The 26,717-nt window shown below is 39.1% G+C and overlaps 1 protein-coding gene across 1 annotated transcript in view; it reads left to right on the plus strand.

The window, feature by feature from the left end:
* The first annotated feature begins 613 nt into the window (after positions 1-613).
* The window catches only part of LOC113138572 (ADP-ribosylation factor-like protein 15), an 85,977-nt gene continuing 59,873 nt past the window's right edge, over positions 614-26,717 (plus strand). Inside the window, exon 1 of the mRNA XM_026321109.1 lies at positions 614-963. Coding sequence (XP_026176894.1) covers positions 952-963 — 12 coding nt within the window. The 5' untranslated portion in view covers positions 614-951. The remainder of the gene's footprint in view (positions 964-26,717) is intronic.

The raw sequence follows: 26,717 nt of genomic DNA on the forward strand, positions 1-26,717 counted from the left end.
TGAAGTAACTGCTTCACTACAGAGCCACCTATTGGCCTACATCTGGTAATAGCATTATTTTTTAAATATCAGACATGCAACTTTTGTAACTGTATTTAAGAAACACTGTTTTAAATATGGCTTTAAGTAAATGGTGGCTCTGTTTAATCTTATTCAAAGTTTCCCACCATACTGCATTTTCAAGCATGGTTGTATAAGCATTGAAATCCATTTACTATTTATATTCCAATGAAGACATAAGAATAAAGTATCTTCTCTTGATATTCACATTGCTACAGCTGAGCCGCTTCTCCAGCTCTTTATATTTTTCACTATGTATCTGCACACTGGTGTTACATGACAGATTAGGACGTGACAACTTCCTCTCCTCCACAGGGCAATATAAGAGAGATTATGTATTATTACTGTAATAATACTAGTAATAACTATAGAGAATACACTAGACACACCAGATTGTAATTTTAATGCATACACAAATTTAACAATACACCATTTTATCACGGTTTAGCGCTGTTTAGCAACATGTTCTGCCGAATGAAAATAGCCTCCATGTGTTTGGTCATGTGACCAGGATACGTGCTCACAAAGACGTATGACGTAGCGGTGTAGGCTTCGCTAGTTTCCTCAACCAAACACTCAACTGATGTGTGATAAAACTGGAAGTCAGCCGGTGGACGAGGGCTGTTTATTCAGAAAAAACCCTACGTTCCCCGAGGCCCCTCGTCGGTGTAAACAAACTCAGTCGCTGCTGGACTGAAACGTGTCCTGTTTGCGAAGAACACGGCAAATACTCAGCTTGTGAACCCTACAAAGGCTGGTTTTAATTTTACTGTGGCTGTCGAAAGGCGGGGAATACAAAGCGACGTGTGGTCAAAACCATCATAATTTGGACTCAAAAACGGGATTACTACAAAGCCAGTTCGTGCAGCTGTGGTTGGTTAGCGGTAGTACATGGATTATCTGGTAAGTAAGTGAAACGTAATGCAGCGATGTTATTGTTTATTCCTAATCAGGCAGTGATGTCACCCAGGTGTGTAACTTATCGACAAGGTGTAATAGTATTTGTTTGTGCTGGCTCAGCTGTAGTTAGCCTGTAGTTTGTGTGTGGACTAGGTCTAACTGGGTGACCCAGACCCTGATCTGCTTTCTCTTCAGCACGATAACGAGCTGCACCCTTGAACCACAGTTAGCTCGGGAGTGTGACATGAGGCTGTTATTTCCCAGAAAACTCGCTCTTGCTGATGAGGATAAAGCTCCAATGCATGTTGGGTTTGGGTATTTGGAGTCCAGATGCCATTGGACATCCAAACTGCATTAGTTCCAGATAATACTGGCCTGCATATTTTTAATACCTGTGACCAAAATAATGATTACAGTCCAGAACATTGGAGCAGCTTTGGCCTGGGAGATTATGGTTTTTGGGCCTTTGCCCACATTGTAGGGATGGGGTGGCTCCTGCTGAAATAGTTCAACAATAGAGAGGAAGCTCTAACTGAAGGCTTTCCCTGAGAATTTATAAAGCCAGAAAGAAAAATGAGCACACAGATATTGTGTCGTCATCTCATGGCAGGGGACAGTGACAGTGTGACATATGGAGGAACTTGCCCACCCAGTGTTATCAGCTTGTTTATAATGGGCCTCCTAAGATGTGGGACCCAAAAGGAACTTTGAACCTACGCTTCACTGGAGCATTTAGTCAAGATTACTAAACCCTATTTAGCATCTGGAACCAAAACAACTCTACTATAGTTGAATTATAATTTAAACAGATTAATATCTAGCTTGTCTGTGGCTTCTGGACTTAGTGACAAATCTTGTGGGGAACTTAAAGGGACCAACGTGACACATTCATAGTTTACACGAGTTATTCTGTAAACTGCAAAGTTACATGGTAGTGTGAAGTTTTTGCAATCAAAGGTAAACACAAGGGGCAACGTTAGAACACACTCATGAAATCCATTTCATCTAAACTTCTTTTTCTGCACAATATGCTACAAGAGCAGGACAAATTTTATTCACTTATCTTCACCTCACATGCAATTAGCTATAATCCCCTATATGTTTTGGTCACATCTGAGATATGATTATATCTGAAGCATAAGAGAAAAACACTTTGCATCTTACATACTTGAAAGATTAAGATGTTCTGTGATAAACACTTTTCTGTGGAAGGCACAGCTGTAACTCTGGCCTGTTGGGGCTGTGTGCTTGGCTGTCCTTGGAGGTCAGGCATTCAATAGGCGCAGGGCCTCCTTTCCTGCTGTGCAACACTGGAGACCTGGCAGAAGACCCAGCCTAAAACTATGTCTGTCCCTTCTATCCCATAAACCTGTAGGAACATGTTGCTACACCTTTGATAAACGGTTTTAGTCTCATGTTCTGTTCATGCTTTTAGGCAAAGCATTGCTGGTTGATGACTATGACAGTTATGTCTGTTGTCCATGAGATCTGGCCTATCTGGCCTATGGTGGAATCTTTTTCAACAGGGAGCTGGCACATGTTAAAGGACTGTACTCCTGCATGGTCAGCGTTGTGTTAAAAAAGACCACACAAAACGGTAGCACAGACAGAGGAATTTGTTGCTAGCTGTTGCCATGGTACAGCCTTACCAAATTACATTATTTGGGTGAATGCTAACACTTTTGTGCCCAGTATTATCTATAACACTGTTCTGTTTGCATGGTCTTTATTTGTACAACATTTTCCACAGCATTATTTGCGCTAAGTTATTGCAGTACAATTTCAATTCAACAATTACAGTGAATATTTAATTCAGTTGTAATGCATTTTTCTTGCTTGTTATATTTCACTGTGAAATGCTGGATTTGTGCATTGGCATGTGCATTCTTTTTGTGTGAGAAAGTAGTTTAGCTATATAATGATGTGTCACTTAGCTGCATCAGTCTCACACTACAACTGTTGAATTTCAGTCGAACCTTGAAAAACCAATATTGTATACACATTAGTAGCATGCTGTATATTGATTTAAACTGGATAAAAAACTTTAAGGTGAACTGGTTTGGCTGTTTTAGTTAGTTTAGTTAGTATTTTATTATTATTTTTTTTTTTTGTAAGCAGTTGTTTAGGTAGGTTAACATATGTTTAAAATAAAAATATTGAAAATGTGAAGGTGTACTTTAAATAATATCTGTAGTTCTCAAATAGGAGTCCAGTATCATCTAGTACTGTAGTTTTTAGGCCATATGAAAAATAACCCAATAGGCCTGGTAGCCTTAATCTGCAGTGTGTAAAGAAGACACTTCCCTAGGATAAGCAAGTAGCTTAAAATGATGAGTTTTACTGATGAACCTTATTTTGAAACGTGAGATCTCCTTTGGTTATTGCTGTCATTATGCTAAAAGCATTTTAGTACTTAATGCTGCTGGCTCACAGGAGTTAATAGCTCAGGGGATGTTTGTGTTGCACCACAGATTTCATAAGAAACGTAACACAATGCAACATACAGTATGCAGCATTTCAGAAGAAACTGTTTTAAAATGGTCAGCCCATTGTTTATCCAGCCAGTGCTGTAATCACACCTCGATTAAAATAAATTCTCTCTGCCTGTGTTTTTGGCTGACCAGCTGTAGTTCAGAGCAGATCGTCTGTCCAAGGGCACACAGTAGGAATCTCACCATAACACGCCGGAAAGAGGGCTAATGGGAAGTTCTTGGCAGCATATGAATACAGTTCAAGGCTGGTGTTACTCTTCCTTCAGTTTTGTCCCCTATCTGAACATGTTACACTTACTAGTTTTGGCAGACGTCTCCACCAGGCTCTCCTCAAAATGACCTTTTGAATGCAGATAAGAGCACCCACAGAATCACGAACTATTTGAACAATGTCTTTGCTGTTTGGATATTAGGTGAAACATTTACTTGATTCATTAAGAGCGCGTTTCCTCTGGCATTACTTTGGATCTGAATTGCTACTTATAAGTTTGGTCAAGCTGGCCAGCATTTTTTTAAACTTGCCTTTGTATTTAAGGTGCATAGCCTCCAGCCATAATGGAAATGATCTTTCCCAGCACAGCAGCATTCCCCAGTGCATGACTTTAACTTGCCAGTGGCATATCAGGCAGGTCTGTCTGCTGCTTAGCTCATTGCAATCATTCTCTTGAGTCTGTGGAGAGTGCTAGTGAGTCAGCATCTTGGGCTGAAACAACATCAGTGCTGCTGCTAAAAATTTGGAGTTTCATGTTATGATAATGATCAGACACAGGCACTTCTGCACCCATTGAGAGATATTATGAAGGACAGTTGCTCCAGAGAGAAATAATTTTTGTAATTTTTAGTCAGCTGTGGAACCATTATATGCTGCCTTGGTACACAAGGAGTTGCATTAAAAAAAAAAAAAAAAAAAATTAAAATATATGTACTAACTAATTGTTTTAGTGAGTGGGAGAGAATGAAAGGGTGATACATGTCTTATGCAGTTGAGGCACAAAGTTAACTTGAAATGTTGTTTAATGGCCTAGACATCAATTAGTATCTGCACCAGTGTATTAAAACTAGTTACAGTAATGATGGAAGTTGTTAGAACAATGTTACTGCACTAAGGACAGTAACATGGCTGTACAACAATGTGCTATTGCTATAATCCAATGGCACATTGTAAGTGAGTAATTATAATTCTTTGAATTACTGCAGTAGCAGACTAAGTGGAATCTGAAATGCGATCAGTTTTACTTAAAGGCACTGTTTAACGTGCGACTCAGTGTGATGTTTTTAATTTTCCAAAAACCAGGTCTAGGCTACTATTTGTTGTTGCAATTAGTTGTCACGTAGCCTTATTGCATTACAGTTAAGTACTGTCCATGTGGGAGCAACTGTTACCACTAGACAGCTTAGCTGACCTGACCAAAACAAGTTATTTACACATGACTTACAGTTCTCCCTGAACTTTCGACAAAGCATCCCACAACAGTTACCTGAAATCCCTCTGACCACTATAGGCTCAAGTGGCCGATCCTCTCATCCTTCTCCATGCACAGAAAGCAATGGTTTTCATACATCATAAGGCTTTGCGTACAGTATGGGCATAGTGTGTGGGTGTGTAATGGTGACTAATCCAATTTGCAGTCTTATTCTGGATCCCTACTTGTCACTGAGCCCTTAATCTCTATGGAGAGAGAGATCCTTACAAACTGATCTCAAAGCTTGTGTCTGTCTACTGATCCTTATGGCAATAGTTTCTATGAATGAATGCAGGGAGTAAACGCAAGAAAATCTTCAATCCTTTCTCATCTGCAATCTTGCAAACCCTCTCTGTTAAGATCAGACATAAAACAAAACGGCCTGTGGATATGGGCGACTGACAATGAGATGCTGAAAGGCTGGACTCATATTGTTGACCTGAAACTGTGCTGCTCAGCTCCTCCTGATCCTTTTCCATCCATTCACTTACTCCAGAGGCTTGGCTTGTTTGTTGCCGGGGGTTACGCTTGTTGTTGAGCACAATGTCGGAGCACATGCAGCTCTCCCTTGCTTTGTGCAGGATTGGGCTTTACACGGTAAGAAAATGTACACTTGCTGCTATCTGCTGCTTGATGTATGTGGGTGTGTGTATGTGTGTGAGCGTCAGCCTGATTGAATACTGTTAGTTTCGCCATGGTTTAAGCTTTTGTTGTTGTGTTTTGAAATCGATACCGGTCAAACAACCAGATACTGGTTGCTGCTTCACTGTTGCTCACTCAGTGTGCTGTGTTTCATTCGGGTGGATGCTAACATAATAAGGCGGTACAGGTGGATGTCATTACTGTGAGATGTAAATTAAACCTTCAGGGAGAAAACGGTCTTTAAGTAAAGGCAGTTTTTCTCTGAATAGAAACAAAAATAGATTATGGGGTGCCCTTTTCCACAGCTCCTAGCAACTGGCTTGGTCAATACTTGTAGTTCAGGCAGCAGTTTTATAATGTGCACTTATGAATATATCTGTGGATATTATGCTACAGAGGCTATGGCATAAATTATTCTAATAATAATAATATAATATTTGTTATATTAGTGTTACTATTTGTGACACTATGGTAGTTACCACTTACTCTCACATTAACTCTTATGCATGTTAGGTGCTGTAATAATCATCTTATTTTTCTTAGGCATTACTTATGACTCATGTTACATATTGTTAGGTCCCATGATAATCTGTGACCAACTGGTGAAGCTTTTTCAGTGAACCTCAGCAGACAAGCCTATTTTAAAATAACAGTGTGTAATAGTAAGGTTTGTGAATCATACCCACCTAAAACTGTATCTTATCCATGACTCATCTTTTACCCATTCAAATCAATCAAAAGAAAGTGGGAATACAGCAGGCGGATATCAGGTTTATTGGAATTGAAAATAACAGAAGCTGGTTCTTCTATTCAAACTTTCTGTGTTGTGGTTTTTGTGGATCACATAGGCAGATGTATTCCAGTCTATATTCAAAACTACAGTACATGGTGTGCACAGCCTAGAGCAGAACTGCTACTCTCATGACTTGTGTTGAATATGTTGAGAAATCATAAGGTAGTATTTGAAGAAAGAGAATTACAAGGATATTAGATTATGAAGAGTGCTTAGTGCTAAGAATGCCGACTACTGTTAACACACTGTTATTGCTAGCTGCTGGCTCAACATTTAGCTGGCTTCATCCTCTGGCAGCTTGAATATCTGTGCAATACAGTTACAAGACATAAAAAGTCCTTTTAATATTAAAGTTGAACATAATATTACTTGTAGCTCTAACTAGTCTTGAAGCACCAATACCTTTTCATGCTGCAATCATGTGAATAAAGTTTAAGTGATGTAAACAGAACAACATGGCTCAGTATTGTAATAAGAGACAACAGTTAATGGCAAACCTCTAACAGTGTCCTCAATACTGTATTTCAGGCATGTGAAAAAACAGGTGAAATGTCCTCTGGACATTTTTGGTTAGACGGTACTATGGAGAAGTTTAAAGGAGTGATTGTTTTTATTGGCTTGCGGACATTGAGATCATTACAATGCCTTCATGCTATCAGTGGCATGCAAAAATCAGACCTCATCATGTGAAATGCTGTGGGAGAGGAATGCTGTAATATATTCCCAGTGCTGTTGAGATACAAAAACAAACATATGAGTCCATGACTTTTAATAGTTATGTGACTAGAAAAATAAAGAAAAGCATCTCTTGTTTCTTTAAACTGACCTAATCGTTTTCTTTATCAGTCATTTCACATCATATTTCGAGCATCTTTTGCTGATGACACTTACTGCCTGTAGTTCTGTGCTGGATCTGTAAGAACAACAAACCCCTGTAATTGTTGCTGATTGTTCTCACCCACTCACAGTGTACACGCCAAAAATAGCAGGAGATGCAGCATGGCAAACTTTTGCCAATATTATTATTTTCTTATTAGACATTCATCCAAATGCATTTTTTCATGCAACCTACTTCTTTGCTCCTGCCATCTTATTTTTTTTACCTTTCTGACCTGAGAAGGAACAGAACATGTGATAGCAATAAAGTTTTATTGTAGCTGTGTTTCCAGTTTTCCAGTGAACAACTTGTCAAACCTCTATGCTACTGTTACAACTTTTGGCTCAACAGGTTTTCTCACAGGGATTTATAGTGGAGGGACCTGTCATCACCTAAAGTAAATAACTCTGCTTCTAAAGTCAGAAGAAATTGTTATCTTTCCCTGAAATGTAAGATCATATTAGGCTTATTAAACTTTAAAGAAAAAGAGCAGTGGAACTACATCACATAGCAAAGGCCACAATAATGGATTAGGCAGTTGTTTAAATCATTATTTATTAACTATGTTGATAAGAAAGGAGATGTATCAGGATATGTCTGATTCAGCAGCAGGTGATTAATCAGACCATATATTTGCCTCTCAGTAACTGATAAGAGCAGATTGTTGTAACGTTGGGAAAGAAGAAGAGAGTTTTATAAGTTAAGAAAAATAGAGACAAATGCTGTAATTACACTGTGATGCTGGTTTTGTAGGGCTTCCAAAATATGCTTTAGGAAATGCTGTAGCTGACGTGTGCTTCCTCTGTTGGCTACATACCACATGGGGTATTGATGTGTCTCAAACTGCAACGTCCTGAATCCAAATAATTTTTCACTGCAGGACTGCGAAAAGGGTTAGTTTAACATAGTATGATTTTGTTTTACTTTTTTAACTTACACCGCCTCAAAACATGTCAATGTGGAGAGGTTATGTCACAAAGTCTGTGACCCAAATTAATGCAACAAACTGGTAGAAGTGCAGAAATATTCTTAAGCTTCTAACAAATAATGGAATTGCAAAGTTTGGGTTGGACCTTAAGGTTATCAATTGGTACATGCATGTGTCTACTACTCCTGTAGTAGACACATGAAGTATCCAATGCTAGTATTACCTGCTGAAATATGTCAGCATGGCTGACTCACTGGCTAGTAAGCCTGTGATTCCTGCATTCGTTGAGACAAGATGAGGCATAATGAAGCAGGGAGAAGGAGGGGAGGGAGCTAGCTAGACTTCCAGGACTTGTGTTTAAGGTCTTGGTAACAACAGGTATGGGACATTAGTATAAGTGGGAATGAGCTGTACCATAGCTACTGCTCTTTGGGCCCTGTCTCAGGAGGGTGCCCCAACCATTAAGGGTCTTAAGTGATCGTATTAGGCCACCTCATTATGTTATTAATGGAGTGGAAAGGGACTGCTCCACTGATTTGCTTGCTCCCAGGCCACATCATTCAGACCAAAACCTTTAAGGCTGGTCCATGCTTAATTTGGAAAAAAAACATCCGTGAGTGTGCATGAGGAGTGTGACACATAAGACTGAACACTATCAAAAACATCCACCAGTATGAGTGTAGCAGCAGGATCTTTATACAGGACTGGTTGGACAAACAAGAATGAAACCTGTCCAGAGAAATTCTTTTTAAGGAAAAACGTTTTTAATGTTGTATTTATAAGCATTAAACCAAAAGTCACTTTGAGTCCAAACACACAACACAGATTTTTTTTTTACTTGAGCAACTCATGGCATTGTTACAAAACAGAAAGAAAAACAGCATTGAAAGATAAAGACAAATATTTTGTGTTTTTATGCAGCTCGCATCCTGTTTACACTATGGACGAAAGTGAATTGTACAAATACGGCAGTTCTTTTGTTGCAGTTTTATAGTTTGAGTGTTCTGTCATTTTCACTCAAATAGAGTACATACATTAATTAAGGGTAAACACATGCAGTTACATCAAAAGACAGAAGTGGTCAAGTTTAACCCAGCTTGCACCTTAAGAACAGGACAGGGTTTATCACTGTTGTTATGCTTCCTTCGTTTTGAATAGTGAACTGCTAGACCTGGCCAAATGGTTTCAAAGTTCAAAAGGACTCCATGGTGAATGTAAAAAGTTGGACAACTCCAATGATTGACAATGATGGTCTGTGAGCTATGATTTCTGGTGTCAGCAGTGTCATTTTTTTAATTTAATATGCTTCCACATTTTGAAATGGGCCATTCTCCACTTTCTTCATAATTTGTAAATGAATGCACTTCAGTGTCCCACTCCATGTGAAATGTGTGTGTGTCAGGCAGGTTGTTTGTTTAACTACCTTTATAAATTGTCAAAAGTAGTAAGGAAACAGTTTGATCTCTTGTCCAGATGTCAGTGTCCTTGAGCCAGACACTGAAAAGTAACTGAATCCTAAATTGTTCCTGGATAAGGTCAGTGGCAGCTCGCAGCATGTGAATGGGTGAATGAGAGGAAGGTTGTGTCTTATCTGAATGGGGGGGGGGACCTTTACTGTAAATGACATTTGAGTTTAAACCTCATTGGTAGTTTTAGAGTAAATCCCAGCATCTACCTCTGGAGCAGTGTTTATTATTGTTAGAAAATAATTGTCATCCTGTTTCCAGGAGGAGGTATTTTTAGCTCTCTTATTTTGTGATACCTCAGACACATAATCATTCCATCTTGTAAAGACTTTTATCTCATTGATTATAATGTAACAGTTCTCTTTTTAGGTTTTGCAATGGTAGTTCTGCTAAAAGCATGGTTTATTATTGGTTTTTTTTGTTTTTTTTTTAAATTTCATTTCTTTAATGAAGCATAAAGCTTTTTTTTTTTTTTAGCTGAGGTAGATCTGACCTAGAATTCAGGGCAGTTATGGCTTTAAGTTATTTTTTTAGGGCCTTGTGGCTCATAAATCTCCATGAGTTATTGTTTTGTGATGCTTGTTATGTCATAGAAAGGTTTTTGCACCATAATTCTTTCCTCTCCCAGCATGTGAGCAGCATACATTTCTAACCTGCTTCCGTCTGTTTTTGAAAGGCAGGATGGGAGCAGCCATTGCCTCATCCGGGGGCCATGAATATCCCACACTTCAAAATAACCACAGGGGCTGGTGATTGAGAGATCACTATGGGTCACCCACTCACTATTGACTACTGCTTCCTAAAACCAGGCCACCAGTCCTTTATGATTTCTATTGTTACGTTAAGAGAATGTTGTGATCAACATTGGCTGTGGTTGTTTGGGAAACAACAAAGAATTATTTCCTGTTGGAGATGTATTGGTTGACAGTGCAGGGCCACGTCACTTTTGTTTGGTGAAACTGCTTCCACATTTTAACAGAACATGGGTTGAATTTCTAGGACCCAACTTTAGCACTGAGAAACATGCAGGACAATTGCATGTTGAAAATATGTTTTTATTAATAGCTGTGATATAAAATACTGCAACATCTTCAGTTTTATCTTTTTAGGCACGAGTATTGGTGGGCATTGGTGTGTAGTTTTGGGGGATGTGGCAAAAAATACTTAAAATTGGGTTTCAAAATCTAATCAGGCTAAAAACCTGTTCAACCCTTAAATTACTTAGGAATACAATTTACTTTTTATTTTATGATCAGTGCAATAATAAAAATGAAGAAAACATGAACATCTTTACATTTTTTATACGTATCGGAGAGCAACATTGGGCCTTAAAATGAACAGAATATCTTAAATATCTACAAATAATTTGAATCTTTATACAAGTGACCCACTTTCTGATCTGTTAAACGGCTTCACTCTCAGTGTGGTTTTTCAAGTTTTCATGTCACACTCATGTAATATGAAAACACTGCACATACAACATTCTTCACATTGAAGTACAAATATTCAAGTCAATAGGCCAAACACATTTTAAGTGAAGGTAGACATTGTTGCTTCAAATAGGTTCAGTTACAGTCCATTTGCAGTTTTAATACAATATTTGTTTAATATACCTTTATGAGACAATTGCTTATCTGTGTTTATACGCTGTGTAAATCTGCTCTGTTGGCCTGCTCACAGGCTTACGGTCCACTTGAAAATGAAACCTTTCTTTGGAGGCTTTTGTTGTGCGACGCCTAAAGCCTCTTTCTGTTATACAATAGTCTTTGTCCACATGGCATCACAAGGACCCATCTTCACACTGAGCTCCTGGCTTGAAGCACATATTGTAATATGCCATTGTAATACGTGAGTGGGTTGCAGATTCCTTACAGTCCAAGCCAGAGGGTCTTTTTCTTTTTACTGTCAGTCTTTCTGGCTTTTTAAAATACGGTATGTAATAAATTCTTTTCATATTCTTAAAATTTAAGTTTTTTAAAATTGTCAAACTGTTAGTTTTTATCCATAGTTTATGATCTGGTGTCTGTGACGATATCAGTGATAAACTGCATTGTGCTATAACTCACTGTGTTGATTGATTTACCAATAATGCAAAATCAATAATTAATAACAAAATACAGTTTTTTAAAATTACAATATTGCCTCTGTGGGAGTTTGATTACCATTACAAAAACCAAAACGATTTAGACTAGCTATTTTTATTTAAATAGTCTCAAACTAATTGGTTTCAGTTCCTATATTGTGTGAATTTGACTTGTGTACTGTGAGAGGCATTAGATAAATTGTCTCAATAAGAAAAGTCAAATAAATTGATAAAGAAAATGATAGTTGGTTAGAGGTTTTTAGGGCTCGACTGATAGATAAGAGCCAAATCTCACTGCTTATATAGGTAAGACATTTGCACTATATTTTATGCAGTGTGTTCCCAAATTAATAAAGTAAATAAACTTAAGAGAGTAAGCTAAAGTGATAGTAGCAACCTCACAATACTTTTTACACCACTATGTGGAGCATGTTTAAATACAGTTTCTTCAATCATACGTCTTTCTCTCTTATGGTTTTTGGGGGTTTAGGGTCTATTGGTCCATTTCCCCCCAACTGCTACGTGCTACAGGAAAATTCAACACAATCTCCAATAACAGAACCTGGTATTTGGCAGAGCTCCTCTCAGGAGAGCAGCCTCTACTTTTAACAAGCTTTGGTAAGACAGCTGTTTAATAACTAGAATACATCTATGCCTGTCCATTAAATACATGGAGTACACCAAGATGGAGATACATGAAGGGGTTTGTTTGGAGAACTATATCCTCAAATGCTACATTTTGCTCCATAGCAGTCATTGTAATAGAGTGTTAAGGTGAACAGTGTCAGGCACAATCCTCCACCTAATATTTCACAGTGAGCATCACCAGCAGTCAGTGCGGCCTCTGAGCAACTTATAATTATGACAGTGGAGCTGGTTCATATCATGCTCCAATTACTATTTTTGACAGCTCTATTTTGCAGCATTATAAAATAGGCATGCCTCCTTGTTAATGGAGAGATCGGTCATGAAATAAGGCACTGTTATATCATAACAAAATCAGGCAGTATGTTTTTATATAATGCCTTTTGTAGATTTTTGGCAGGAGTGCCTGAATTTATTGTGATAGATAGGTAGAGCAGGTCGCTTGATATGAACCAGAGGATTGGTGGTTCAATCCTCGGCTTCACTAGTACATGTCGTAGTGTCCTTGGACAAGACACTGAACCCCAAGTTCCCCCCGGTGGCTGTTCCATCAGTGTATGACTGTGGGAGTGATTGTGTGTGTAAATGAGTGTATAGATAAATAGTGTAAAATGCTTTGAGTGCACTTGAGTGTAGAAAAACTCTATACAAGTATAACACCCTTTACCATCCTGATTAGAGAGAGAACAGGTTCCATATAAAGGGGCTTCCTCTTCCAGTTTTTACACTGAGTGCAGGTAGTTTGTCCCCTTGTGGAGAATGTGGGCTGATGTATTGCTGACATCTGCATGGTCGCCCACATTTAATCATTTTTAAACAGTAAGCTTCGTTCTTAAACGGCATGTAACTGTATTATGAGAGTAAATAAACTCTGCCCTGACATTTTCATTTAGTGAGATACACAGCTATTCTGCAGACTCAATCCTGCATGGATTTTTTTTTTTTTTTTAATCCAGTGACTATGACTGATACTAAAATATGTTTGCCTCATCAAGCATCAAAAAGCATCAACTACGTAAAGATGATTTTCCAGGCCAGGTCAGTTGTAGTTTTGTTAATTAATTTATTTGTTTTTTATTGATTTTCAATCATTTGTCAGTTTGTATCTGCATTTAGCACAGGACAAGGAACACTTTTTGAAAGATATAAAATGAAACATGCATTTTAAAGCTCCTTTTTTTTGTCATCCACTTTCTCGCTCTTGACAAGAAGAATTTTAACATTTTTTTTTTTTCCTTGTAGATAATGATGCTCCTGAGAACAAATAAAGAAAACACAGAATGCAGGAGTAGCATAATGTTAAATTCAGCACAGTGTTCGCTATTTAGATCCTAGTGAAATAAAACAATCGGTTTTCAAATGGCTTGTGTGTGATTACTTTTAGTTTTATCAGTGTGGAACCATTAAAGCAGCTGTGGTGGATGTGAAAGAACAAAGATGTGTTTAGAAGATGTTGCCTTAAGACAATAAGGCAAATTAATGAGTTTTCTAAGTCATACTGCCCCTGTAAGTTTGTTGAAGCTGTATGAATGCATCACAACACTGGACAGCTGAGTTCAGATCGTCACTCCCTATAACCACTTGTCATTGTGTGTTTTAAGAGAACACTTCCAGTTAGAACAACATGCATCCACATGAGATTTTAGGTCACATGGATCTCTAAATCCTTTAAACTAGTTCAATTCCAGATCACTACAGATTTCCTAACATAGATGCGTTTCCTACCAGTATGGAATTGAGGAGAGAGGGCTGTGTCTAGACTTGCTTGGTATGTGTGAATGAGCTGCTGAAGAAAGGGTGACAGTGCCCTCTGTTGTTATTGAACAGATACTGTTGTGGCTGTTGGACACAATCAAAAAAAACTAAGGAACTTATTGAGGTTTTACTCGTCAGTGTCGTGTATCTTTTACTTCACACTCCTTCAGACTGTTGTTTAAAGCACACTGCATATTGTCAAGACTTACCGCATTCAACCTTCTTTTAAATGCACCATAGGGAGTTTACTGTTTTACTTAAGAGTGGTATTTTTCTTTATGACATCTGGCAAAGTACAACACAAACCAATGAATATTAACCACAACACCACATCACAAGTCCCTAAAACTGTCTTTAATTGATTAAAAGGCATGCTGTACTGCTTTCTGTTAGAAAAATACAAAACAAACTGACTTTGCACAGAAGAACCCTGGTTGCAGATCATCTCACTGGAATTCAAGACCTGAAGTGTCAGAGCATGTTAGTAATTGTGAAGTATGGCTAAAAAAAGAGCCTAGACCCAATAAAACTCTTGATGAGTCCATATTGATAACTTTTTAGTAAATGTGTTCAGTGGCATAACCTGATGTAAGAAGCATAAACCCTGAACCTTAAAATGTTGCGTGGAAAATTACTGGCCTGATGAATAATTTTTGACCTGTTTGGAGAAGCCAAAAGATGCCTTAATTCTAATATCTATAATATCTATAATTGTTCATGATTTCTCTGTATAATTGTGTATTTAGAAAAGAAAAATGAGGACACTACGTTCACTAATCTTTCCAAAGTATTGCTCTCTGAAGATATCCCTGTTTTCTTTGTTCCTAATTGTGGCTAGACAAAATCAGGAGTGTTTTCATGAGCCAAAGTTTGTCTCCCATGTCTATTAACATTATTGGATCTATACTGTCAGACCTATTAATGGAATTCATTTAGCACAGAGTATAGAATTGGATTCTTTCCCTGTTGGAGAATATTTTGATATTCCAACAGACACATCTTAGGATATCTTTAAGAGTATACCAGCGCATATTGAGATGTGAATTTAATTCATTGTCCAGCATGTGGTCCTCTCTCCTGAAGTGTTAGACTTGTGCTACTGTTACCAATATTATTACCACAGCTGGAACTAACTATTGTTTCCATCATGGATTCATTCAAGTATTTTTGATTAGAATTGTTTAGTCTGTTTAAAAGTGGCATATATAAATGCCCAACATGTAAATGCACATTTACCAGCATAAAAGCAAGTTCTTAAGACTTCTGAGAAAAACAGGAAATGCTCATATATGAGAAACAGCATTGTAAACAAGTAAAATCTTCATTACAAACTGAAACAACAAGTTAAATAAAGTCTGTTTTATTTATTTATTTTTTTGTCAAGCAATGCAATCCATAAAAAATTCACTTATGTGTCCTCTAGGTGGAGCCATGTAGTCACTAATCAGCTCAACATCTCAAATTTTGTAAATTTACAGAAGTTTCCCCTGAAACCAACAACTTTTCCTGTCACTAATGTGTCATACATGACCTTATTACCCTGCCTTCCACCACTAAACATCCATGAATTAAGCATAGTGAATATGGACTTGAGGATGTCTTGCTGCTTTTACACTTATATAGGGTTTTGGATGCTACACCTAATACTATTCAAAGGAAGTTATAAGCCATTGTGTTGAAGAGGTCAATACAGGTTCTTTAAAAACTAAAGGGAATTATTTTAGTCTTTTGATAAATATTCAGCATCACATGCTTAACTGTGGTTTTACTTTAAGAGGCATTAATAAGCATGGTCATAAGAGGATGTATGGGAAACCTCTAGTAGTTAGTCTGGGTAAAGTGAAAGTGGTGGTATTTTTTTGTGGTATTTGTGGCAATCTGTAATGGCATGTAAAAGCCACATCAAAGGAGTTCACAATTTTAAAAGTTTTGTCTGATGAAAGGTCCCTGTCTTTTGATCTGGCTTGTTTATTGTGTGCAATCATTTTCACTCTTTTAAAAGTGAAGTGAAAAGGGTCAAAAACATATGCAATGATTCAAACCCCTCTGAGTCGTTGATTATTACGCACTGGAAATGTTTGTCCTGACTTTATTAAAACCATTAACATGTGGGTATTTTATTGTCCTTTCTTTTCCTCTTTGCTATACCTTTCAAAAAATAAATTTCCTCAGTTAGACTAAGTCTACATAAGGATTTTATAAAGCAGAGTACTTCAGGAGAGACAAGACCAGACCTTAATAATAACTGTTGTTTTCCAAATAACATTTTTAAGCTCAGTGCCATAGGATCTACAGCCTGAAATCAATTTCAACATCTTTCAAAATTGAATCTTCCCCATCTCATAGCAGGTTGACCTCACATTCTTCCTTTCTCTTCAACTTGCTTACTTTACTTCTCTGTGGTACTTTGTGATATGTAGATTTTCCATGTCTCCTATCATACAAACTCATACACAGTTGATGGGTTGGGTGCTCACTCTCTGGGAAGGCAGGCCCCAGGAAAGGGCTTAGGCCACCTCTGAATCAGGTTGCACTCTGCAGTGTCATAGGTAGGCCTGTGATGGATCATGGCACAGTTGGCCTCTGTCTGTTCTTTCCTGTCTTTGACTAAGTAAACGTTTCCCTCTGTGCTCAGTGGTTTATGAAAGCTCCTTTGCGCAATACTGCCATACGCACAACATCTGTCCATCAGTCTTGGCTCTTAGTCGCTGTAAGTGTGTGTGTGCATGCATGTGCCTGGTGTCCATCTCTTCTTCTGGTAAAAGATAATTTTATTAGTAATGAGGAGTTCTTGTCTCATGTTCTTTTCTGGATCACAACAGACTCTTGCACAGTATCACATGGTGTTAATCTGCTGTGGCTTTTATATAATTGTTTATTTAGTCATTTACCAGGGGCAACTCTACAGTGATTGTTTGCATAATGATATTATAATGGGCAACATTCAGCTATAGTAGATCTTGCATATTGTTTATTTTCTGGTCTGCCTACTGTATGTTGCTGGAATCACACTTTAGGTCAGTGTCGTCAGAAGATCAGCAAAGATACCACTCTCCAATGTGGTTTCACCATACAGCTCTAAAAATGATTTCAGGAAGACCCTGAAAATGTTTTGCCATCCAGTAGGTGTCAGGATAATGCAGCCCAAAAATGTACTGAAGAGGGACTTGGTGAAGAGATGATTGCGTACAGTAAACCATTAATGATATAACTTCTTCTGGCCATCTCCCAAGATTTTGATACCTTACAGTTTACACTTCTTATATCTGTATTATAATGTAGAAAAACAAAATGGTCCACTCTTGTGTGATGCTTTTAAGCAGTTACCTAAGTTTATTGGTGTTGTATATTGAGTTCTCTGCATGTCCTTGTTAAGGAGGAGGATGGGTTTGTATGATGTGATATGTTTTCTGACTTCTTTGAAGTAGAAAAGACATGTGGACTCCATTGGCTTTAGTTAAATGCTCCCTGTGTGGGATTTAGTCGTACAGTTTGTATAGTGGTAGCCTACACACACGTTTCCCTTTTCCATCCCATTGCCTGCTCTATCATCCCCATCTTTCACACACATGTACTCTGCAGTCAGAAAGTATTAGGACAGTGACACATGTTTTGCGGTGTTGGCTCTGTACTCCAGCACATTGGATTTGAAATGAAACTATGACTGTGAGGTAAAAGTGTTGACTTCCAGATTTAATTTGAGAGTGTTTACAGGGAAGTCAGTGCATGAATCATAGTCCTTTTCGTACATACTCCCCCAGTTCTAGGGGACGTAAAATAATTGGACAAGTTAACAGGGACATAAAGTCATCATATTTAATGTCTGGTTAGAGATCCTTTGTAGACACTTGGTATTTTGCCTGGTGATGATCGGCCAGGCCTGTTCTGCAGCCCTCTCCACTTTATTTTTGTTGAAAGAACATTTTACTGTATGTTCTGTTTCTTCAGGAAGTGAAAAAGATCATCTTTTTGATTGATGGTAACCAATAAAAAGTGCATCAGGTTGGGCCTTACAAAACCAAAACTGAACAAAAAAACCTTTTCATTCACTTTGGATACCTTGGCCGATGGTTAGGATCAGTGTCCTGATGCATTATGCTCAGTTTGGGGGACTGTATGAAATGGGTATGAGTTTTATGCTATAGTACTTAGCACAGTAGGCAAAATAATTACCTTCCTAATACTTTGAGACTTCACTGCACATGTACGCACGGACACACACAACACACACACACACGTAAACTCACACAAGGGCCCATTAGGTGCAGCTGAACTGCACTGACCCTTTCTGTCTGTTGGCTAACACTCAACCATCACCCCATATAGTTGCATATTGACATGCAATATATAACACCTGTGGATTAGACCAGACACACGTTTAACATTTATTTTGAAATTAGCTCTGTAGAGCCAGCATGTCACTGAAAGATCTAAATCAAAACCAGTGCTGCAGGCATCATCACTCAGTTTGACATTAGTGTATCTCCCACAGCATGATTCAGGAATAGACTCCTGTAGGGTTATAGGATCCTTGCCTTTTCAAAAGAAAATATAACACCTGTGAAGTCAAGGAATGGAACCCTCATCCCAGAGCTTCACTTGGGTGGGTTTGGACCAGTGGAGGCCACAATCTGGTTCTGATTTACTATTACATAAGCACTTTGAGACTGTTGTTTTTGAGAAGTTTGCTTTGTTGGGGAAAAAAGCAAAAGAAAATAAAACAACCAACAAGAGAGTTCCAAAAACAAATGTGGTGTGTAAACTGTTCTCAGGGTGGTGTTTGATTGGGTTTTGCGCACAACAGAGGACATTTTATCTGGCCTCAAAAACCCCTGACAACCCTGTCTCTCCACAATTAGTGGGAGGTGAATGGGTTTAATGCAGGGTTGTGGGGGAGTTGGTTAAAATTGGTGCCCATGACACTCCCCCCACAATCGAGAAGACACCTTCAAATGGTGGATAAACAATGTACCTGAACCAAACAGCAGCCCTGGAAGATAGACACATAATAGCCATCATGGTGTAAGAAGTGGTATTGGAAAGTGGATTTGAGGCTGACCCTCTAAAGAATCCGCCAGTCACGACTGAGGGGTCCAAAGCGTGTGATTATTAATTACTGATGGCTTCCCGTCCTTTGAAAATCAAGGGGCCGTAGACATCAGATGTGTGGAAGAGGCAGAGGAGCGAAAGGCCTGTCATTACCATCACAGAAACAATGCTCAAATTTGGCTGTCATGCATTTTTGCCTAATTGACTGTTTTGATGCAGTTTTTTTTCCCCCCTTCATTTTGTTTTTGAGGGGGCACTATGCGAACCCCTCCAACCCCCATCCCCAACGTTGATGAGGAGAATTTGGTGGGCTTTCAGCTTCACTCAGCAAGAACCTTCCGGAGGTTCTTTGATGGCAAGAAAAGCCACTGGAGACCTCAGGGGCCTCATCGGCTTCCATTTATGTATCGAAACCATAACACTTCATTTTTGATTCCTGACAAGAAATGAGTGAGGAGGAAAACTATGTATGAAAGGCAAACAGTGTGTATAAGTGAATTTATGTTCTATAATAGAGTGTGATTGTGTGTCTGCAGGGTGGTACTTTTTTGTGTGAGTGAGGCTACAATGAAAGGGGGAGGCCAGGAACCCAAAAACCACATGAGGGGTCTCCTGATTTGCATAATTAACTGTTGACACTAACTGTGCTTAATGAAGGCCTATTGAAGTCATTGACCCTTTTACACTGCTAACCCCTGGGAATGAGACAGAGGCTCCTCCAGCAAAGGTTAAAACAATGAGCCTTACCAAGATTTTTTTCTAAAGTGGCATGTACAAGAGATTTGAGAAAATTAACATATATATATATATATATATATATATATATATATATACATATATATATATATACACACCATACTAATGTGATGTATTTTTGTGCAGGTTGCTGTTCAGTATCGTCCTGTGTTCACCTACTGCAGCCTCTAATATTCTCTACTCTCTCAGTGATATTAGTTGCGTGTTACTCATGAGCTGCTTAGCTTATGTCTTTCAACATGTAATGTAATGTAACCTAAACGCTTCCCTTTTTATTTCTACTACTGTTACACGACAGAATTTTTTAATGAAATGACACTGACATACTAACATTTTCTACTTGTTCTCCTCTAATATGACTCGACTCTGTTGCTTTGTTACTTTTTAGTTTGCTGATTTCTGACAACAGGCTTAAAGGTTTTTCACTCTGACATTTTTTCAATGAATATTTCCCACTCTTAAAGTGGAACAGAGAGCCTTATATGGCAGTCTTACATGTGTTGATTATGCTAATGATCAAATCCCATGAACGCATGTCTAATCATGAACAGGTGGTATTCATATTATTCTGTCTGAAATGAGCCATTTATAACAAGCCTGTGCAGTTAGGAGAGTTTAGTGAATCAAACTCATACAAACAGACCTAACAGAAACATGGACGAAATATGTCAAGAATAAAAAAAAAAGGTTCTTGCACAAAATCCAGTCTGTCTGTCTAACTCCTCAAAACGCGCCAAAGTCTTAATCATGAATGAAAGAGATTAGAGCACAAAATGAGCTGTGATTTTCCAGACCTAATACACATTTCGTGTTTCCTATCTCATCATTAGCTTTTGTTCTTCAGAGCTTGCCCAGTCACTACATTTGATCTGTAATACATGAGTAAATGATGGCACAGTTGTGTAGCAGTATCTGTTACTGTAATTTTTGATCATCACTCTGCTCTGAAGAACATTACACACATTGCTTTCAATTTTGTGGACATGGTTACTAACAGATGCTATCGCAGGATGTAAACTGTTTTTTGAGTAATGTTTCTCGTACAGTAAGAGAGAAGGTTTCAGTTAAGATGTTTTTGACCTCCCACTTAGTTGCTTTAATTGTCTCCTTGTTTCTTTTGAGATGGGCTTCTTTTATTTTGGGGTTGAAATATACATCATGGGATAAGCAGTATTTTATGTAGTGTTATTTGTTATTTAGGGAACCATGATGCATGTGTCAGTCTGTTTAGAGGAGGATGGCACCAGCCATGTTCTGACCATTAAAACATCAGAAATGAAGTGAAAGCCAACAGTGTGTAAACCAGAGGTGTGTGGTTAGAGAGGACTGTAGCTGGTGCTGCTGTTTCGCAAAACTCAGTTAACAGAGCACTTAGCATAGGTCTGTGATCCTTTTATACCACCTTGTAAATATTATTTACTGCTTAGTATTTTGTAAAACAAAAACCTGAGCTAGTTGTAAAATCTGAACTACATTTGCATTGTAGTTTAAAGATTTAGGGCTAATTAATTGGTCATGTAATTGCATAGTGTGTCACATGCTCCTGAATGTGCTGTTTAAATGTGTGGTCAATTTTTGCCAGGAGTATAGTTCAACAAGTGATGCTCACTAGTTGGTCACAGCTGGTCACTCTAGTGCCATATGTGAACTGGAAGCAGTCTCAACTTGACACAGGCATTATCCACCTAGATACAAGACACTGAAAAGACCTTCCAGATCAGGGTGGGTGAACTGTGACAGTTGCAAAAATGTAGGTCTCTGAAGTGGACCTGTAAATTATTATGGAAAGGAGATGTACAATAAAAGAATAGCATACTGTTCTCACAATGAGGAAAGATTTCAAGACACCAGCAAGTACTTGGTTGCAATGAGTAAGCAAAAGAAGTCATTGAACGTCACCACAGATCTGTAACCGTCACTACTTCAGCATCCAGCTGTCTTTGATGTCTTATGACTAATTACTTATAATGCTGCTGAAACCACTTGGTGCTCCCTTAATGTCTAACAATTCTCAAGCTCATGCTTCTCTTTTCGAAAATGTCCCTCTGCTCTCCTCTAGGCATCCTTGTTAGTGGTTCATCCCTATTAATTTTCCGTTTTATTGGTCTTAATGTCCTCCAGAGGCCTATCTGCCATTTCTGTTCAGGGTTTGTATAACACAGGGAGTCGCTATTCTTGTCTAGAGTTTGCCATGCACAACTAAAGAAAGCTTTTCTCCTCTCCTCCCTGTTAAGCCACACATGCTCAATTGTTCAACAAGGTCATTGGGGATGTTATAAACGATCATTGTGGTGCAGCCTCGTTAGTATGACCTGATGACAGGAGTAGTTCACTGTTAAAGAACCAAAGATTTCTCATATTCTTTGCGAATCGGTTTGCATTGAAAGGCCTTCTCCAGTTTGTCCCCACAGCACATCAACTTAATTTCTTGGATACCGCACAATGTATAAAAACAGATTTATGGCATCTGTTTTGTTTTTTTTTTTTTTTTTTTGTCTCAAAGGGGCCTAGAAGTAGTTGATCAGGAGGGGTCTTTTGCATTTAACGATGATGTCCATAAGCTTGAAACTTTCCCACAGTTGTTTCAGGGGGAATGGGGGCCCTAAGATATGCTTTTATCAAAAAATGAGTTTGTTGTCGATAGATAGATGCTGTATGAATATGTGCTATAACTGATGTAAGTGGGACAAGTACCCTCCCCATCCACCCAACCTTTTTATGTCTCTGAGATGGGGCGCCCCTCCACCCCCCTTGGTTCTTACACACTGGTTTCAGGGCCTTCAAAAGGGGGCCCCTCAAGCTTTGATCCTCTATGTGGGTGCAGAAAAACATCTTTTTGCCCTACACTGTGCCCAGGAAACCAAAGTTTTTGCCGCCGCCGTATGCTAATGGAGCAAATCTAATCACCCTTTCCAATTACAAGATTTATATACCATAATGGCGCCCAGTGGTACCCCTTCAAGTCCTCAATTCTGTGGCCCCCTTATCTACCCTGTGTATGTCCAATGGAGCAAAGGTGTCTTCTGTCTGTGAATTCAGCTGCCTTACCACCACATCAGCCTCTTGGTTTCTTTTACAATAAGAGGATAACATGAACACAGTCCTGTGGGTGGGACCCTAATGCCGTCCCTCTCATTCTCTATCGAATGTACTTTTCCACTAAATGTCTTCAAATACAAAGTAGCTCCAAGGTAGGCCCCAGACAGATAAATGTGTCGGGAAAATACACTGTGGCCCCTAAGGATGTTGAGCATGTCTAGTAGACCTCTTGCTTGGATTATGTTTATTTTCTCTATTTTATTCATCAGTCCTATTTCATTTAATTTCAATGTGACTGACTTCATACTTTGAAAGCACAGCCTCATTTATTCCTACTTTTCTTTCCAATTGTTTCTTTCAGGCTCTTAAAATTTCATTTATTAATGGTTTGGGGCTGCAACAAGGTTGTGAACTTTCTTGATGAGTGAACATTTGTACATTGGTACATTTGTAAGAAACAATGTCTACATAATAAGCTGTAAGGAAACACTGTTCAACCCCTCTCAGCTCCGTGGCCTTCTAGTAGCCCCTCTTGGTGGGACAGAAATGGAGCCTATGAAGTGCTGGCTGAACCTGCTTGAATCTGTCCCTGATTCTCCTCAGGTGAACTCTTGTGCTGGTTGTTGATAGTTGGAACATGTTCATTCCAAATAAACGGCAAAAGAAAATCTATTTTCAGTCTACTAAACACAAGGAGTGTGTGTTAACGATTATTCAAACTTGGAGATAAAGAGCTTGAAAAATTTAGGTAAATCATGTCTCAGTATCAGACTAATACCTGTGCAGCAGCGTTTTGGACAGAGCAAAAGTAATGATGTGTCAGGAGAGGGTTATGGGTACTTTCCAAAGGGCAGATTCAGTTTACATATTTGGGAATATCATCTCTTCTCTCACAAGAAACTTGTTTTGAGAGGATGGTCACAAGTCCCTGAGGTAATCAATATGAATTAGTTCATGTCATCTTACAGTTTAGATGCAAATTTGCTTTGACCTGACAAATTGCATCATTTGTATGAACTGAAATGTTTCATAGCCTGCAGTAAAGTTCATGAACATAACAAAACATAAGCCATGGAAGCCTTCAGCCTTACAGAAATGGTTGAAAGGTATAACTGTGGTCTGTAGGTTTAAAACCAACACATTTTCTGTGGCTAATGTACTTTTTTTTTTTTTTGTCTAGTCAAAATTTTATATGGAAAATGTTGTCTCTCTGTGTACGTATAGCATTGATGCCATACTCATTTACATAGCAGCGCTCTGCAGGGATAATAAATTAATGACCAGACCTGCTAATTTGCAGTCATACCGGTGCAAATGTTCAATGGCGTCAAGGGGCACTTAAGTACTTCTGAATATCTAGCATCCTCTACCTGTGGTCTAATGGTTTTAGAAATGGTTTTTGTTTGACTGTTTCTTGCACTGTATTTTGCTATTTTATGCATGTAACTTTGTATACTATGTATTGTTTTTAATTGTTTACGTTAAATGTTGGTCAAGGATTTCATTGTACAGGAATGTTGCTCACAGCAGGTACAGATATGGATAACTGGCTGTTTGTGGAGTTAAGCATGAATATGGAGTCATGTTTGCATTACAAACATGCATTCATGCTATTGTGTGGGAAATATAAAGGTCATAGCCTTTGCAGCAGCTTTGGGAATGGAACACTTTGTATACTTTTTGCTTCTGTGTCTGCATGTGTGTGCGTATGTGAACTATAGCAGCGGGCACTTACTGCCATTTCCAGATGGTGCTGGAAACAAACAGGGCTTCGCTGTAGGACCCCTCAATAGGACCGTCTAGACTGGTCCCTGACCAGACAGATACAGCCTCCCATCAAATTAGCGTTTGTCAGATTTATGGTAATGGTACGCAACAGTCTTCCTGTCAGTGACATCAAGATTTACAGCACTGACACCCACCCCACACCCCTCTGCCACACACATATACACCCACCTGCTCCTACCAATGCACCCTCCCTTGCCCGAGCCTCTTTTTCTCTCCATCCTTCTTTTCTTAGACTTTGCTCATTGCTACTGAAAAACTTTTGCCCACCACCAGGACTTGACTATACAACTGGGAGGCGAAGCTGTGGAAGTAGTTATGTATACATTAGGGAGGTTAGTAAGAAGGATGAGGCCATGAACTGCCACAGTCCTTACCCAAAAGCACCACAACTACAGGAAAAAAAGACCCACTCAGGGTGGCAAAACCACCCAAGCCCCTTCTGCCTCCTTAACAATAGGTTGTGTCAGGGTTTCTTGTTAATCCTCTGTGATGAAGCCAGAGTTTTTCTGGGCGAACTGTTGGGGTGGAGGGTAAGATGGTGGTGCGGGAAAAGCAGGGTTGGGGGGTGTGCGTTGGGGGATGGCGGTGGTTAGCTTGTTGCACCACGGATGATGTGGCAAAGCTAAGCATTCAAGAGGTTAGAGGGTGAGGAGCAGACGAGAAGAAGGGATACGTTATTGGTGGTGGACTGTGAGTGGAGGACAAACAGAGAGCTCCATGTATGTGGATTAGTATCACCCTCTTTCATGTCATCGTTTTTGAATGGTAACCTGATCCCTGGACCCTAGCACTAGTGAGCCCAGTGGGAAAGGCTTCTGGAGAGATATCCCGTCCATTCTCAGCCCAAATGTTTTTCCAAGGCTGCTCCTCTGCCTTTGATCTGGACTCCTCGTCAACCACACAGGGTCATAAGCTAACATGTCGGGCCAGATAGTAGAAGGCCGGAATTGGAGCTGCTGAAGAGGGTGAAGGGGGTGTTGGTCCCTAAAGTCTGTTTTTTGAAAATCTTGCCCATATTCTAGACCTGTGTAGGTTTTCTTTAAAAGTAGACTTTATCCTCCAGGCAGTCAGCTGTTCACATAACCTCAGTCAGTCATAAAACTACACTTTGCAGGTGCTACTTGCCTGTTTTCCTGTTTTTGGAACACTGTGTTCAAAGTGACCAAACTAATTGTTGTGAGAATGCCCTACAATATTAGGCAGGCTAGTTGTCCTCCTTTCACTTTTGTGTTAATTTTTTGGTTTGAATTCCTTTGTGTGTTTTTGATACTGTAGTAGAAATTCATGGCATCTCCCTTTGCTGTGTGGTGATGCAGTATGTTCGAGCAGAAAGCTGGGGGGCGCTCTAACTTCACTATATGACTGTGTGTGTGTGTGTGTGTGTGTGTGTGTGTGTGTGTGTGTGTGAGTGTGAGTGTGTGAGAGATCCAGATTGTCTCCTTGTGCAGACACCTTAGCATCAGGGCAGTAGTGTTTGAGCTCTGAAATGAAGGCCAGACAGAGGTGGGATGAATGAATTAGGTAGCGGGGGTGAAAGAGGCAAGTGAGAGAGCGAGATGAATGTTGCTTTAAAATAAGAAGATGATGTGCCTGCAAAACAGTGACAAGCATATCAGCTTTAAAAAAGGACCTCCCCTACACACACAGACACACAGGCATAATGGGTTGTGGGTTGTTTTGTCGGCTTAAGTAAGACACGGTCTACTTCACCAGACAGGATGTTGAGCTGGTGCAGACAGGGTCATATTATTGCTGCATGTCTGTCATTTCAGTCCAGTAGGTCTGTGTGATATCGTGTTTTAAGCTGTTGAAGTTACAGCAGACGTATTGAGCATTCACTGCATCAAAAACATTCCACACAACTACATGTGCATTGTCGAGGCATGGAATGGGAGTGACGCGTATCCTCCAAATGTTCCAGTGTACTCTTTCAGTGTGGATGAGTGTGTGTGTGTGTGTGTGTTTAGGTGCCTGTGTTTGT

Source organism: Mastacembelus armatus, chromosome 9 (assembly GCF_900324485.2).
Source record: "Mastacembelus armatus chromosome 9, fMasArm1.2, whole genome shotgun sequence".
In the NCBI taxonomy this organism is placed as follows: domain Eukaryota; kingdom Metazoa; phylum Chordata; class Actinopteri; order Synbranchiformes; family Mastacembelidae; genus Mastacembelus; species Mastacembelus armatus.